The 15,646-nt window shown below is 50.1% G+C and overlaps 1 protein-coding gene across 4 annotated transcripts in view; it reads right to left on the reverse strand.

Annotated features, from left to right (window-relative positions):
* LOC137328099 (cadherin-related family member 5-like) overlaps window positions 1–15,646 on the reverse strand; it is an 84,773-nt gene that overhangs the window by 15,575 nt on the left and 53,552 nt on the right. Inside the window, exons 13-14 of one of the 4 annotated variants that reach the window (XM_067994275.1) lie at window positions 11,583–11,780; window positions 5,521–5,643 (exon numbers count right to left, since the gene is read on the reverse strand). In XM_067994275.1, the coding sequence (XP_067850376.1) occupies window positions 5,521–5,643; window positions 11,583–11,780 (321 nt within the window). Of the gene's footprint in view, window positions 1–5,322; window positions 5,644–11,582; window positions 11,781–15,646 lie in introns of all 4 variants that reach the window. The other 3 variants (XM_067994274.1, XM_067994276.1, XM_067994278.1) reach the window with 3 other exon arrangements.

Here is a 15,646-nt window from a genome sequence, read left to right on the forward strand (position 1 = left end):
CACTGTGTCCAGTTCTGGTCAGACCCACCTTGAGCACTGTGTCCAGTTCTGGTCAGACCCACCTTGTGCACTGTGACCAGTTCTGGTCAGACCCACCTTGTGCACTGTGTCCAGTTCTGGTCAGACCCACCTTGTGCACTGTGACCAGTTCTGGTCAGACCCACCTTGTGCACTGTGACCAGTTCTGGTCAGACCCACCTTGTGCACTGTGTCCAGTTCTGGTCGCCAAGAAATGAGGGAGGCATTCAGACACTGGAGGCTGTGCAGAGAGGAGCCTCGAGGCTGTCCCCAGTGTCAGGGGTCTGAGTCATGGAGAAAGACTGGAGAGACTCAGACTATTCAGCTGGAAAGGAGGCACCCGAGAGGTGATCTTATCGAGGGATATACGATTGTTGAGGGTAGAGAAAAAGTTAACACAGAATATTACTTTAGAACTAGGGGACACAGGTTCAAACTAGTCAAAGGTAATTTTAGGGCTGATATGAGGAAGTTGCTATTCAGACAAAGAGCAATCCTAATGTGGAATAAAGTTCCAGATAGAATGATGGATGAAAAACCCTGGAATCATTTAAGAGACAATTGGGAGGACATCAGGATGCCATCAGATGGATGAATTAAGATAGGCCGAATAGCCTTCCCCCTTCCGTAGTTATCTTGTGATCTCTGTTAGCCCGGACTGAAACACCTCTCCACGTCTGAGGTATCCATGCCCTGATCTCTTCATAGAGTCATAGAGTCATAGAGTTATACAGCACGGATAGAGGCCCTTCGGCCCATCGTGTCCGCGCCGGCCATCAAGCCCTGTCTAATCTAATCCCATATTCCAGCATTTGGTCCGTAGCCTTGTATGCTATGGCATTTCAAGTGCTCATCCAAATGCTTCTTGAATGTTGTGAGGGTTCCTCCCTCCACAACCCTTTCAGGCAGTGAGTTCCAGACTCCAACCACCCTCTGGGTGAAAAAGTTCTTTCTCAAATCCCCTCTAAACCTCCCGCCTTTTACCTTGAATCTATGTCCCCTTGTTATAGAACCCTCAACGAAGGGAAAAAGCTCCTGAGTATCCATCCTATCTGTGCCCCTCATAATTTTGTACACCTCAATCATGTCCCCCCTCAGCCTCCTCTGCTCCAAGGAAAACAAACCCAATCTTCCCAGTCTCTCTTCATAGCTGAAGCGCTCCAGCCCTGGTAACATCCTGGTGAATCTCCTCTGCACCCTCTCCAAAGCGATCACATCCTTCCTGTAGTGTGGCGACCAGAACTGCACACAGTACTCCAGCTGTGGCCTAACCAGTGTTTTATACAGCTCCATCATAACCTCCTTGCTCTTATATTCTATGCCTCGGCTAATAAAGGCAAGTATCAGCCGAGGCATAGAATATAAGTCCCAACTGACGCCTTCTAACGGCCTCCAACATTTCCCTCTGTAGCAAATCATGAGGGGAAGAGGGAGAACTATTTTGTTCTGCCAGCCGCGTCGTAGGAATCATACAGCACAGGAGGAGGCCATTCGGCCCATCGTGCTTGTACCGGCTCGTTGAAAGAGCGATCCATTTAGTTCCCACGTGACTGAGAATTTGGAATCAGAGGGCAGCAAGGAACTCTGGGTCACAGGACAGTGACGACGCTCGCGCCTGTAACATCGTGAAACGTCCCAAGCAGTGTAATCAGACAAAATTTGACACCAAGCCAAAGAAGGAGATTTTAGGACAGGTGACTGAAAGTCTGCTGAAAGAGGTAGGTTTTAAGGAGCATCTCAAAGTAGGAGAGAGGGGCAGAGAGGCGGAGAGGTTTATGGAGGGAATTCCAGAGCTTAGGGCCTAGACGGCTGAAGGCACGGCCGCCGATGGTGGAGTGAACAGAGTGTAGGAGGCACTAGGTGCTAAAGTCGGAGGGACGCAGAGATCTCGGAGGGCTGTAGGGGCTGGAGGAGGTTACAGAGATAGGGAGGGGGGCGAGGCCACGGAGGGATTTGAACACGAGGATGAGAATTTTTAATTTGAGGCTTTGGTAGACCGGGAGCCAATGTAGGCCAGTGAGCACAGGGGGGGGTGATGGGTGAACGGGACTCGGTGCGAGTTAGGATACGGGGGGCAGCAGAGTTTTGGATGAGCTCAAGTTTATGGAGGGTGGGAGATGGGAGGCCGGCCAGGAGAGCGTTGGAATAGTCCAGTCTAGAGGTGACCAAGGCATGGATGAGGGTTTCAGCAGCGGATGAGCTGAGGCAGGGGCGGAGACGGGCGATGTTACGGAGGTGGAAGGAGGCGGTCTCGGTGATGGAGCGGATATGTGGCCAGAAGCTCATCTCAGGGTCCAATAGGACACCAAGGTTGTGAACGATCTGGTTCAGCCTCAGACAGTGGCCGAGGAGAGGGAGTTGGTGGCGAGGGAACGGAGTTTGTGGTGGGGACCGAAGACAATGGCTTCAGTCTCCCCAATGTTCAGTTGGAGGTAATTGCGGCTCGTCCAGTACTGGATGTCTGTCTGGATGTGTGACAAATCAAAGGTCACTTGAAGGGTCGAGAGAGTTAGTGGGGAGGTAGAGTTGGGTATCATCAGCGTTCATGGGGAACCTGTCATCATGACTTCGGATGATGTCACCGAGGGACAGCATGTGGATGAGCAACAGGATGGTGAAACCATATGGAGAACGGTGCAGGAAATATTATATCTCATCTCTCCCTGGGACTCCCTGACATATCTCATTTCTCCCAGGGCAGATTAATTGAACAAACACTTTGTATACATATTCACAGGAGAGAAAGAGGATAAATCACCAGATTTAGAAGGGAAACTGAAAATAAATCAAGGGGAGGAATTTACTGCATTCAATATCAGTTAAAGGAAATGGTAATGGAGAAAATAATGGGACTTAGGATAAATAAATCTCCAGGACCTGATGGTTTCCATCCCAGGGAATCAGAAGAAGTATTGAATACAGGAGTTGGGATGTCTTGTTGAAGTTGTACAAGACATTAGTAAGGCCACACTTGGAATACTGTGTACAGTTCTGGTCACCCTATTATAGAAAGGATATTATTAAACTAGAAAGAGTGCAGAAAAGATTTACTAGGATGCTACCAGGACTTGATGGTTTGGCTTATAGGGAGAGGTTGGACAGACTGAGACTTTTTTCCCTGGAGAGTAGGAGGTTTAGGGGTGATCTTATAGAAGTCTATAAAATAATGAGGGGCATAGATAAGGTCGATAGTCAAAATCTTTTCCCAAAGGTAGGGGAGTCTATAACGAAGGGACATAGATTTAAGGTGAGAGGGGAGAGATACAAAAGGGTCCAGAGGGGCAATTTTTTCACTCAGAGGGTGGTGAGTGTCTGGAACGAGCTGCCAGAGGCAGTAGTAGAGGCGGGTACAATTTTGTCTTTTAAAAAGCATTTGGACAGTTACATGGGTAAGATGGGTATAGAGGGATATGGGCCAAGTGCAGGCAATTGGGACTAGCTTAGTGGTATAAACTGGGCGACATGGACATGTTGGGCCGAAGGGCCTGTTTCCATGTTGTAAACTTCTATGATTCTATGATTCTAAGTAGGTGAGGGAATTGTAGAATTGTTAGTCATAATCTTCCAAAGCTCTCTTGATTCGGGAATTGTGCTGTGAGATTGGAAATTTGCTAATCTCATTCCATTATTTAAGAAGGGCAGGATAGAGAAACCAGGTAACTACAGGCCTGTCCGTTGAACTTCAGTTGTGGGGAAATAACTAGGACCTGTCATTAGGGACAGAGTGACTGAGCACTTGAACAAACATGAGCTGATCAGAGAGAGTCAGCATGGCTGGGTTAAAGGCATGACATGTCTGAGTAATCGAGTTGAGTTTTTTTGAGGACGTCACTAATAAGACAGACAAGGGAGAGTCTATGGATATTATCTATGTGGACCTTCAGAAGACATTCGATGAACTTGGAGGTGGTGTTGTTCCCATGCGCCTGCTGCCCTTGTCCTTCTAGGTGGCAGAGGTCGCGGGTTTGGGAGGTGCTGTCGAAGAAGCCTTGGCGAGTTGCTGCAGTGCATCCTGCGGATGGTGCACACTGCAGCCACTGTGTGCCGGTGGGGGAAGGAGTGAGGGTTTAGGGTGGTGGATGGGGTGCCTTGTCCTGGAAGGTGGGACAAATGTAAGAGATCTATCTCAGTCATCGTTCGGGTTCTATGAAAGTCAAAACCAGACACCCACCGACAGTGACACCACAATTAACAGTGAGTTGCCCCTTCGATCGTGGAAGCACCCACAGCATTTAAAGATTAACATGGAATAGCAGCAAGCAAATATTAAAGTGATCAAAGGTCATCGGAAAGCAAACCAATGATCAACACGGTGATAAAGAGACGAAGGTTCAGGATTTAGATCAATTGCTGTTTGTGATGTCCCCGGACACACATTTCGTGTGTTTGTGTGACATCTCCCCATCCACTATTTCAGTGCTGCCTCTAACAATTTAAGGTAAACGGTTAACCCCAGAATTAAATAGCAGACACGACATGTTGGGGGAGAAATTCACCTCCGGCAGGGGGTGCAAAGCGGGTGATAGGGAATCAGCTTCCCCTAATACACCCCCTCGCTGCGTATAATGAGCGGCCGATATCTCACCACGTGTTATGCACCCACCTGGAGGGCATGGGATTCACATCAGCTGCGTTGATCTGCCGTTATCACACTCCTGTTCGAACAATTCTTACGATTGGACATGAACACTCAGCATTTTTAGATGGGAGGCGAGAGAGACGGGCCGCGAGAGAGACGGGCCGCGAGAGAGACGGGCCGCGAGAGAGACGGGCCGCGAGAGAGACGGGCCGCGAGAGAGACGGGCCGCGAGAGAGACTGGCCGCGAGAGAGACGGGCCGTGAGACAGACGGGCCGTGAGAGATACTGGCCGTGAGTCAGACGGGCCGTGAGAGAGACGGGCCGCGAGAGAGACGGGCCGTGAGAGATACTGGCCGTGAGTCAGACGGGCCGTGAGAGAGACGGGCCGTGAGACAGACGGGCCGTGAGAGAGACGGGCCGTGAGACAGACGGGCCGTGAGAGAGACGGGCCGTGAGACAGACGGGCCGTGAGAGAGACGGGCCGCGAGAGAGACGGGCCGCGAGAGAGACGGGCCGTGAGAGAGACGAGAGAGACGGGCCTTGAGATCCAGGCCACGCTAAGATCAGAGAGATTTCCATTAGTAGATAGTAATTAAAATCCATGCAAGGGTTTTCGAGTGTGATCAGGTGTGAACAGAAAGTGTCAGGGAATAGCCCTCTGTTGTGGTGATCACCATATCCGTGACTGTGGGGGAGTTGGCGCTGGCTGACGCCGGCTGGCTTACTTGTTGGTGGTCCTGTTCCTGGTCCATTGGGAGGTTTGTTGGATGCCGTTGGTATTGGCCCTGGTGGCCCAGGGACAGCTGTAGATGTTGATCCACTGACATGAGGTGTCGTTGTTGTGGGCCCACTCTCGGGTGCGGGGGGCTTCGCCGTCGTTGATCCTGGGGGTCCAGGTAACCGGGCGGTGCTGCTTTGTGTACCTGTTGGAGGGGCCTTTGACGGAGTCGATGCCCCAGTAGTGGTTGGTCCAGTCCCTGGAGGTTCAGTCGGTGGTTTTGATGGTCCCGTTCCATGGGTTGTTGTTGTTCTCACGGTTGTTGGCGCTGGATTAAAAATGAGCTCATTTTAACAGCCGGGAAAGCAAAGAATCTTCCAGCACAGGAAGCGGCCATTCGGCCCATCGTGCCTGTGCTGGTTCTTTGAAAGAGCTATCCAATTAGTCCCACTCCCCTCTGCTCTTTCCCCACAGCCCAGCAAATTTTCTCCCTTCAGGTATTTATCCAATTCCCTTTCGAAAGTTATTATTGAATCTGCTTCCACCGCCCTTTCAGGCAGCGCGTTCCAGATCAGAACAACTCGCTGCGTAAAAAAAGTTCTGCTTATCCCCTCTGGTTCTTTTGCCAATGATATTAAATCTGTGCCCTCTGGTCACCGACCCTCCTGCCACTGGAAACAGTCTCTCCTTATTTACTCTATCAAAACCCCTCATGATTTTGAACACCTCGATTAAATCTCCCCCTTAACCTTCTCTGCTCTAAGGAGAACAACCCCAGCTTCTCCAGTCTCTCCACGTAACTGAAGTCTCTCACTTACTCCAAGGTAATTGAACAGAAGGTAAGTAATGTTAGCATTCAACAATCAATCAATTTATAGCCGATTGAAGGTTGGAGTTCCACTCGGGAAACGGCCAATGACCCCTCTCCGTTTCAAAGCAGATGTTTGACAAAAAACATAACCATCGGCGAAAGGGGAACAAATAACTTCCCCAGTGAGGCCTCCATTGGCTGATTTACAGATGAAAGAGAGACCAAGTAACAAAGTGTTAATCAGGCACCAGCAGGGTACCTGGGGAGAGCTGGAGGATCCAGGCCACAGTGGAACAAGAGAACCTGAGGCCTGTCGCATGCCTGATCCAGAAGGGTTTTGAAGGAGGAAAACCATCTCAGATCAGAATGTCCTTACAGAGCTCGATTGGTGACGTGCACAGCACCCAGTGCGGGAGGTCCACCAGTAACACCTCAATCTTCTCCCTCAGGCTCAGAGATCAGTTTTCTCTCTCCCTCTTTCTCCCTCTTTCCTCAGTCTCTCAGAACACAGATTATTTCCTATATTTCCTGGGCACCTGGAATGCTGCATACAGTTTTGGTCTCCACACTTAAGAAAAGACATACTTGCTCTCGAGGCAGTACAAAGAAGGTTCACTCGGTTAATCCCGGGGATGAGGGGGCGGACATATGAGGAGAGGTTGAGTGGATTGGGACTCTACTCATTGGAGTTCAGAAGAATGAGAGGCGATCTTATTGAAACATATAAGATTGTGAAGGGGCTTGATCGGGTGGATGCCGTAAGGATGTTCCCAAGGATGGGTGAAACTAGAACTAGGGGGCATAATCTTAGAATAAGGGGCTGTTCTTTCAAAACTGAGATGAGGAGAAACTTCTTCACTCAGAGGGTAGTAGGTCTGTGGAATTTGCTGCCCCAGGAAGCTGTGGAAGCTACATCATTAAATAAATTTAAAACAGAAATCGACAGTTTCCTAGAAGTAAAGGGAATTAGGGGTTACGGGGAGCGGGCAGGAAATTGGACATGAAGCTGAGTTTGGATCGTTCAAGGCCCTGTGGGTGGCGCAGAGGGCCCAGGGGCTGAGTGGCCGGGTCCTGCTCCTACTTCTGGTGCTCTTTAGATTTGAGGTTAGGATCAGATCAGCCATGATCTTATTGAATGGCGGAGCAGGCTCGAGGGGCCGATTGGCCTACTCCTGCTCCTATTTCTTATTAAAATGCAATTACATATTCGCTTTCCAAAATAATACGTGACACAGGCGGGAGTCCAAGAAGAGGTTGAGAAACGTGCCTGGAGCCCACACGCAGAAACGTGGCCTCCGCACCAGCGTCAGGACATGGGTCAGTCGGGCTAAGGGACCAACTCACTTGTAATCACTCTGTACTGTCCCTTTAATGATAAGAGTGTGTCGCTGCTATCACCAGCAAGGGAATTGTTTTACCCTCATGGCCATCAAGTATCACTCGATCAGAAACTGGGCCGTGTCCTTACCACCTGAAGCAGAAATTAGCTTTTTGTAACCGTGGGGCAAGATTTCCTCCTTGTTCTCTGTTTAAAATTACAAGCACATTCTCCCTGAAAATGTTCATGGTTTTGTGAAATCCCTGGTTAGACCGCACCTGGAGTACTGTGAGCAGTTCTGGGCACCGCACCTTCGGAAGGACATACTGGCCTTGGAGGGAGTGCAGCGTAGGTTTACTAGAATGATACCCGGACTTCAAGGGTTAAGTTACGAGGAGAGATTACACAAATTGGGGTTGTATTCTCTGGAGTTTCGAAGGTTAAGGGGTGATCTGATCGAAGTTTATAAGATATTAAGGGGAACGGATAGGGTGGATAGAGAGAAACTATTTCCGCTGGTTGGGGATTCTAGGAGTAGGGGGCACAGTCTAAAAATTAGAGCCAGACCTTTCAGGAGCGAGATTAGAAAACATTTCTACACACAAAGGGTGGTAGAAGTTTGGAACTCTCTTCCGCAAACGGCAATTGATACTAGCTCAATTGCTAAATTTAAATCTGAGATAGATAGCTTTTTGGCAACCAAAGGTATTAAGGGATATGGGCCAAAGGCAGGTATATGGAGTTAGATCACAGATCAGCCATGATCTTATCAAATGGCGGAGCAGGCACGAGGGGCTGAATGGCCTACTCCTGTTCCTATGTTCCTATTTCAACTCCTCTCAGGTAATAGAAAGCAAAAAATAAAACTTTAACAGCTGAAACACTTCAGCAAGTTTTGATCCATGACCAGCCCATCAGAAGGTCCACGTCAGGGTCAATGTCCAATAGGCTTGGCCGTTTTTATTTCACACACATTGCTCAGAGAGCAAAGTTTTCGGACCAGCCAATGAAGCAATATTTCAAAACATAACGATGGCAGTTTTATTCTGACGCTTCAACTGATCAGGTACACAATCTGCGTTCGAAATACGCCCAGCGCCGGAGGTAATCAGTAACCTCAGGTGTGGGAAAGGGCAAAGTTTTCTCTGGAGAAGAGGAGGTTTATTACTAAAGGTTCAAATTTCCAAGTAGAGCAGGATGAGGCCTCGGGGGAAACATGAGGCAAGAAAAAGACTGGCTTCCATGAGCTGGTCATGTGTGAGGACAGGAACGCTACAGTCCTTTGAATGGGGAACTTGACAAGTTCCTAAGAGGAGAGGATATTGTCAGTTATATGGGGATAAGTGGTATAGATTTTTAAAAAATTTTCTCGGGATGTGGGCATCGCTGGCGAGGCCGGCATTTATTGCCCATCCCTAATTGCCCCTTGAGAAGGTGGTGGTGAGCCGCCTTCTTGAACCGCTGCAGTCCGTGTGGTGAAGGTTCTCCCACAGTGCTGTTAGGAAGGGAGTTCCAAGATTTTGACCCAGCGACGATGAAGGAACGGCGATATATTTCCAAGTCGGGATGGTTTGTGACTTGGAGGGGAACGTGCAGGTGGTGGTGTTCCCATGCACCTGCTGCCCTTGTCCATCTTACACCTTTGTCGTGTCAGCCACGGCTCAGTGGGTGGAACTCTCTCACCTCTGAGTGAGAACGCTCGTGGGTTCAAGTCCCACTCCGGAGACTTGTGTCTCAGCTTCATGTGTCGGGGGGCAGCTCATTACCGTCATTTGTCAGGCTGTTAACCGTGTAGAAATTTGATGCAATTACTAATCATAGAAATGACAGCACAGATGGAGGCCATGCGGCCTATTCTGCCAATGCTAACTCTTCAACTGGACTAGACTCGGGGAGGGGGGAATGGAGAGAAGAACTGTCGGAATCACTGTGTGCATTATCACAGGATGTGGGTCATATTGGCAAGGTCACAGTTATTGCCCATCTCGAGCTGCTCTGAGATGTAGGCGGTGGGGAGAGACTCAAACGGATCTGGTAAAACAGCCATGGACAACTAAAGAGGTAAGGGAGAGTATAAGACAGAAGGAAAGGGCAGACAAAAAGGCAAAAAATGGCACAGATCCTGGCGAATGGGAAAGATACAAAGATCAACAAAGGGTCACAAAACGGATAGTAAGAGCTACAAAAAGAGAGTATGAAAAGAAACTCGCAAGGGATATCAAAACCAATACAAAGAACTTTTATAGTTACATTAGGAAAAAGAGGGTGGTCAGGAGCAGTGTTGGCCCCTTAAAAACTGAAAGTGGGGATATTGTCATTGACAATGGGGAAATGGCGGACATGTTGAACAATTACTTTGCATCAGTATTTACTGCAGAAAAAGAGGATAGCATGCCAGAAATCCCAAGAAAACTTATATTGAATCGGGGACAGGGACTCAATAAAATTAACATAAGCAAAGCAACAGTAATGAAGAAAAAAATAGCACTAAAGAGTGACAAATCCCCAGGACCAGATGGTTTCCATCCCAGGGTTTTAAAGGAAGTAGGTGAGCACATTGCAGATGCCCTAACTATAATCTTTCAAAGTTCTCTAGATTCAGGAACTGTCCCTCTAGATTGGAAAATTGCACATGTCACTCCGCTTTTTAAGAAAGGAGAGAGAGGGAAACCAGGGAATTATAGACCAGTTAGCCTAACATCTGTTGTGGGGAAAATGCTGGAGTCTATAATTAAGGATAGGGTGACTGAACACCTCGAGAATTTTCAGTTAATCAGAGAGAGCCAGCATGGATTTGTGAAAGGTAGGTCGTGCCTGACAAACCGGATTGAATTTTTTGAAGAGGTGACTAAAGTAGTGGCCAGGGGAATGTCAATGGATGTTATTTATATGGACTTCCAGAAGGTATTTGATAAGGTCCCACATAAGAGACTGTTAGCTAAGATAGAAGCCCATGGAATCGAGGGAAAAGTACGGACTTGGTTAGGAAGTTGGCTGAGCGAAAGGCGACAGAGAGTAGGGATAATGGGAAGGTACTCACATTGGCAGGATGTGACTAGTGGAGTCCCGCAGGGATCTGTCTTGGGGCCTCAATTATTCACAATATTTATGAATGATTTAGATGAAGGCATAGAAAGTCTCATATCTAAGTTTGCCGATGACACAAAGATTGGTGGCATTGTAAGCAGTGTAGATGAAAACATAAAATTACAAAGCGATATTGATAGATTAGGTGAATGGGCAAAACTGTGGCAAATGGAATTCAATGTAGACAAATGTGAGGTCACCCACTTTGGATCAAAAAAGGATAGAACAGGGTACTTTCTAAATGGTAAAAAGTTAAAAACAGTGGATGTCCAAAGGGACTTAGGGGTTCAGGTGCATAGATCATTGAAGTGTCATGAACAGGTGCAGAAAATAATCAATAAGGCTAATGGGAATGCTGGCCTTTATATCTAGAGGACTAGAGTACAAGGGGGCAGAAGTTATGCTGCAGCTATACAAAACCCTGGTTAGACCGCACCTGGAGTACTGTGAGCAGTTCTGGGCACTGCACCTTCGGAAGGACATATTGGCCTTGGAGGGAGTGCAGCGTAGGTTTACTAGAATGATACCCGGACTTCAAGGGTTAAGTTACGAGGAGAGATTACACAAATTGGGGTTGTATTCTCTGGAGTTTCGAAGGTTAAGGGGTGATCTGATCGAAGTTTATAAGATATTAAGGGGAACGGATAGGGTGGATAGAGAGAAACTATTTCCGCTGGTTGGGGATTCTAGGAGTAGGGGGCACAGTCTAAAAATTAGAGCCAGACCTTCCAGGAGCGAGATTAGAAAACATTTCTACACACAAAGGGTGGTAGAAGTTTGGAACTCTCTTCCGCAAACGGCAATTGATACTAGCTCAATTGCTAAATTTTAAATGTGAGATAGGTAGCTTTTTGGCAACCAAAGGTATTAAGGGATATGGGCCAAAGGCAGGTATATGGAGTTAGATCACAGATCAGCCATGATCTTATCAAATGGCGGAGCAGGCACGAGGGGCTGAATGGCCTACTCCTGTTCCTATGTTCCTACCATGCTACTGTACCCTATTTCAAGAGTCGGTGGGAGGCTGCACGACTCGGCCTTGCTCTCCTACCTGTTGTGGGCCCACTCTCGGGTGCGGGGGGCTTCGCTGTCGTTGATCCTGGGGGTCCAGGCAACTGGGTGGTGCTGCTTTGTGTACCTGTTGGAGGGGCCTTTGACGGAGTCGATGCCCCAGTGGTGGTTGGTCCAGTCCCTGGAGGTTTATTCGGTGGTTTTGATGGTCCCGTTCCTTGGGTTGTTGTGGTTGGTGCTGGATTAAAAATGAGCTCATTGTAACAGTCTAAATATGGACAGTCGTAAGTAATTTCTAATGGACATTGGCCTTGAAATCCCTCGGGGAGTCCGCCCGTGTCTCACCGTAACTCTGACAGGAAGGAATAGACGAGCCCCCGTAGAAACGACAGAGAAACATAGAATCATAGAAAGTTTACAGCACGGAAGGAGGCCATTTGGCCCATCGAGCCCGTGCCATATCTCTGCAAGAGCAATCCAGCTAGTCCCACTCCCCCACCTTATCCCGTAGCCCTGCAGATTTTTTCCCTTCAAGTACTTATCCAGTTCCCTTTTGAAGGCCATGATTGAATCTGCCTCCACCACCCCCTCGGGCAGTGCATTCCAGATCCTAACCACTCGCTGGGTAAAAAAGTTTTTCCTCATGTCGCCTTTGGTTCTTTTGCCAATCACCTTTAAAGATGGGTCTCCGCCATTTCGCGGAGTTTCCGAACTGCCTTTAAAAGGGCAAAAAGTCCATCCCATCCCTTCCGAGGGAATGGGGAAACATGGGATTGGATTCAAAATGTGAGGGACTCTCAAAGAATTACATAGAATGCACAGCACAGAAACAGGCCATTCGGCCCAACAGGTCTATGCTCCACACGAGCCTCCTCCCTCCCTACTTCATCTCACCCTATCCCCCTGTCCTTCTATTCCTTTCTCCCTCGTGTGTTTATCGAGCTTCCCCCTAAATCCATCTACACTATTCACCTCAACTACTCCTTGTGGGAGCGAGTTCCACATTCTCACCGCTCTCTGGGTAAAGACTTAAGCTGTTCAGGAAAAGATGGATGTGATAGGAGGAAAGGGAGAGGGGGGCGAGGGGGAGAAGGGGAGGGGAGAGATCAAAAGCGGGTGAAGGTGAGTCCGCCGAAAAGGCACAAAATCGAGCCCGCGGGCACCGGACGGTGCCGCCCAGGGCACGTGCTCCTGCCTGGCGGTTGGTGCGGTGGAGGTGGTTCTGCAGAAGGGTCTTTGTGGGGATAACGGCCCCTTTTGCCGCTGTGGGGCACCGTGTGGAGAGTCGGCAATAGGTCGGCATTCCAGCAGGAGGCCCCCGAAAGGAGGTGGGGGGGTGGGATGTGCCAGCGTTGTGCTTCATAGCGGCTGGCGCCCATGCAGCAGATGGCACGGGCCTGGGACGGTAATTTCCCAGGTAAGTCTTCCAGTGCCTGCAGATATAGAATCGTATCTGCGCCGGAGCAAAGGGCTGGCACAGATACGATGGGCCAAATGGCCTCCTTCTCCGCAGTGCAGCCAATCAACCCATGCTGGCCGTTGATTGCCCTCTTTTGTGCAATGCAGCGGCATTCCGTGATTGAGGTACTGCTGAATGACCATCGCTCCTGATGCTTAGACCTTCACCCATCGTGTTTGTGCCACTGAGGCTGCTGGTCAGGGTCTCTGCGTGGACTTCATTCTCTGCTGAGCCAAAGTGTGGAGATGGGTGTGAGGACACCAGGGGTGGGCAGAGTAACCCTCCCGTTCACCCGGGCTGCCTTTACATCCCCCCATCGGTCCTCTTAAGAACATAAGAAATAGGAGCAGGAGTAGGCCAATCGTACAAAGAAGGTTCACTCGGTTAATCCCGGGGATGAGGGGGTGGACATATGAGGAGAGGTTGAGTAGATTGGGACTCTACTCATTGGAGTTCAGAAGAATGAGAGGCGATCTTATTGAAACATATAAGATTGTGAAGGGGCTTGATCGGGTGGATGCGGTAAGGATGGTCCCAAGGATGGGTGAAACTAGAACTAGGGGGCATAATCTTAGAATAAGGGGCTGCTCTTTCAAAACTGAGATGAGGAGAAACTTCTTCACTCAGAGGGTGGTAGGTCTGTGGAATTTGCTGCCCCAGGAAGCTGTGGAAGCTCCATCATTAAATAAATTTAAAACAGAAATCGACAGTTTCCTAGAAGTAAAGGGAATTAGGGGTTATGGGGAGCGGGCAGGAAATTGGACATGATTTTAGATTTGAGGTTAGGATCAGATCAGCCATGATCTTATTGAATGGCGGAGCAGGCTCGAGGGGCCGATTGGCCTACTCCTGCTCCTATCTCTTATGTTCTTTTGTTCCCCCTCTCGTTTATTCACCCGGCAGAACCGCACACAAGGCGGAGATCGTAGAAAATTTACGGCACAGAAGGAGGCCATTCGGCCCATCGTGTCCGCACCGATCGGACATTTCAAATCTTCAATGAATCTTCCTTCCCTGGTGGGAACCATCTGCCATTTTACTGGTGCAATTGTCGCTGCACTCGCGAAATGAGTCGATTTTCAACACTTTGTTGTTTCTTTTGTAAATGTTTAACCAGGAAAGAAAATTAAAACCGCATCCAGTGTAAACAGAGCGCGGCAAATTATTGGAGAGTAAACTCCGTATGATGCAGAGGTTCAAATCCCACCACGGCAATTTGTGAAATTGAATTCAATAAATCTGGTAATCTGTGAACAGGCACCAGGAAAGTGACCATGAGAACTATTGGATTGTCGTAAAAACCCAACTGGTTCACTGATGTCCTTTAGGGAAGGAAACCTGCCGTCCTTACCCGGTCTGGGCCTATAGGTGACTCCAGTCTCACACACATGGTTGACTCTTAATGCTCTTAGAAGTGCAGCAAGCCTCTCAGTTGGAAAACATCGAGCGGCTCAAGAAGACGGTCCACCACTAACTTCGCAGGGCTACAAGGGACGGGCAATAAAGGCAACCCAACCAGCAATTCCCACCCCACGAGAAAGAGTCCACACTACGCACTCTCACAAGTGCTGCTCATGGGAGTTCTGCCTCTCACTTGATGGGTTTGTTATATTCTGTCACTCCTTGCTTCCAAGAGTAGCATTTCCCATCTTGGAGTCCAAAGGTTCAGGGTTCGAACCCCACTCCAGACAGTCCCGGGGAGCGGAGACCGGAGCTCCAGACGGTCCCGGGGAGCGGAGACCGGAGCTCCAGACAGTCCCGGGGAGCGGAGACCGGAGCTCCAGACGGTCCCGGGGAGCGGAGACCGGAGCTCCAGACGGTCCCGGGGAGCGGAGACCGGAGATCCAGACAGTCCCGGGGAGTGGAGACCGGATCCCCAGACAGTCCCGGGGAGTAGAGACTGGAGCTCCAGGCAGTCCCGGGGAGTGGAGACCGGAGATCCAGACGGTACCGGGGAGCGGAGACCGGAGCTCCAGACAGTCCCGGGGAGCGGAGACCGGAGCTCCAGACAGTCCCGGGGAGCGGAGACTGGAGCTCCAGACAGTCCCGGGGAGTAGAGACCGGAGCTCCAGGCAGTCCCGGGGAGCGGAGACCGGAGCTCCAGACAGTCCCGGGGAGTGGAGACTGGAGCTCCAGACAGTCCCGGGGAGTAGAGACCGGAGCTCCAGACAGTCCCGGGGAGCGGAGACCGGAGCTCCAGACAGTCCCGGGGAGCGGAGACCGGAGCTCCAGACAGTCCCGGGGAGTGGAGACCGGAGCCCCAGACAGTCCCGGGGAGTGGAGACTGGAGCTCCAGACAGTCCCGGGGAGTAGAGACCGGAGCTCCAGACAGTCCCGGGGAGCGGAGACCGGAGCTCCAGACAGTCCTGGGGAGCGGAGACCGGAGCTCCAGACAGTCCCGGGGAGCGGAGGCCGGAGCTCCAGACGGTCCCGGGGAGCGGAGACCGGAGCTCCAGACAGTCCCGGGGAGTGGAGACCGGAGCTCCAGACAGTCCCGGGGAGCGGAGACCGGAGCTCCAGACAGTCCCGGGGAGTGGAGACCGGAGCTCCAGACGGTCCCGGGGAGCGGAGACCGGAGCTCCAGACAGTCCCGGGGAGCGGAGACCGGAGCTCCAGACAGTCCCGGGGAGCGGAGACCGGAGCTC

This window comes from Heptranchias perlo, chromosome 12 (assembly GCF_035084215.1).
Source record: "Heptranchias perlo isolate sHepPer1 chromosome 12, sHepPer1.hap1, whole genome shotgun sequence".
Lineage (NCBI taxonomy): Eukaryota > Metazoa > Chordata > Chondrichthyes > Hexanchiformes > Hexanchidae > Heptranchias > Heptranchias perlo.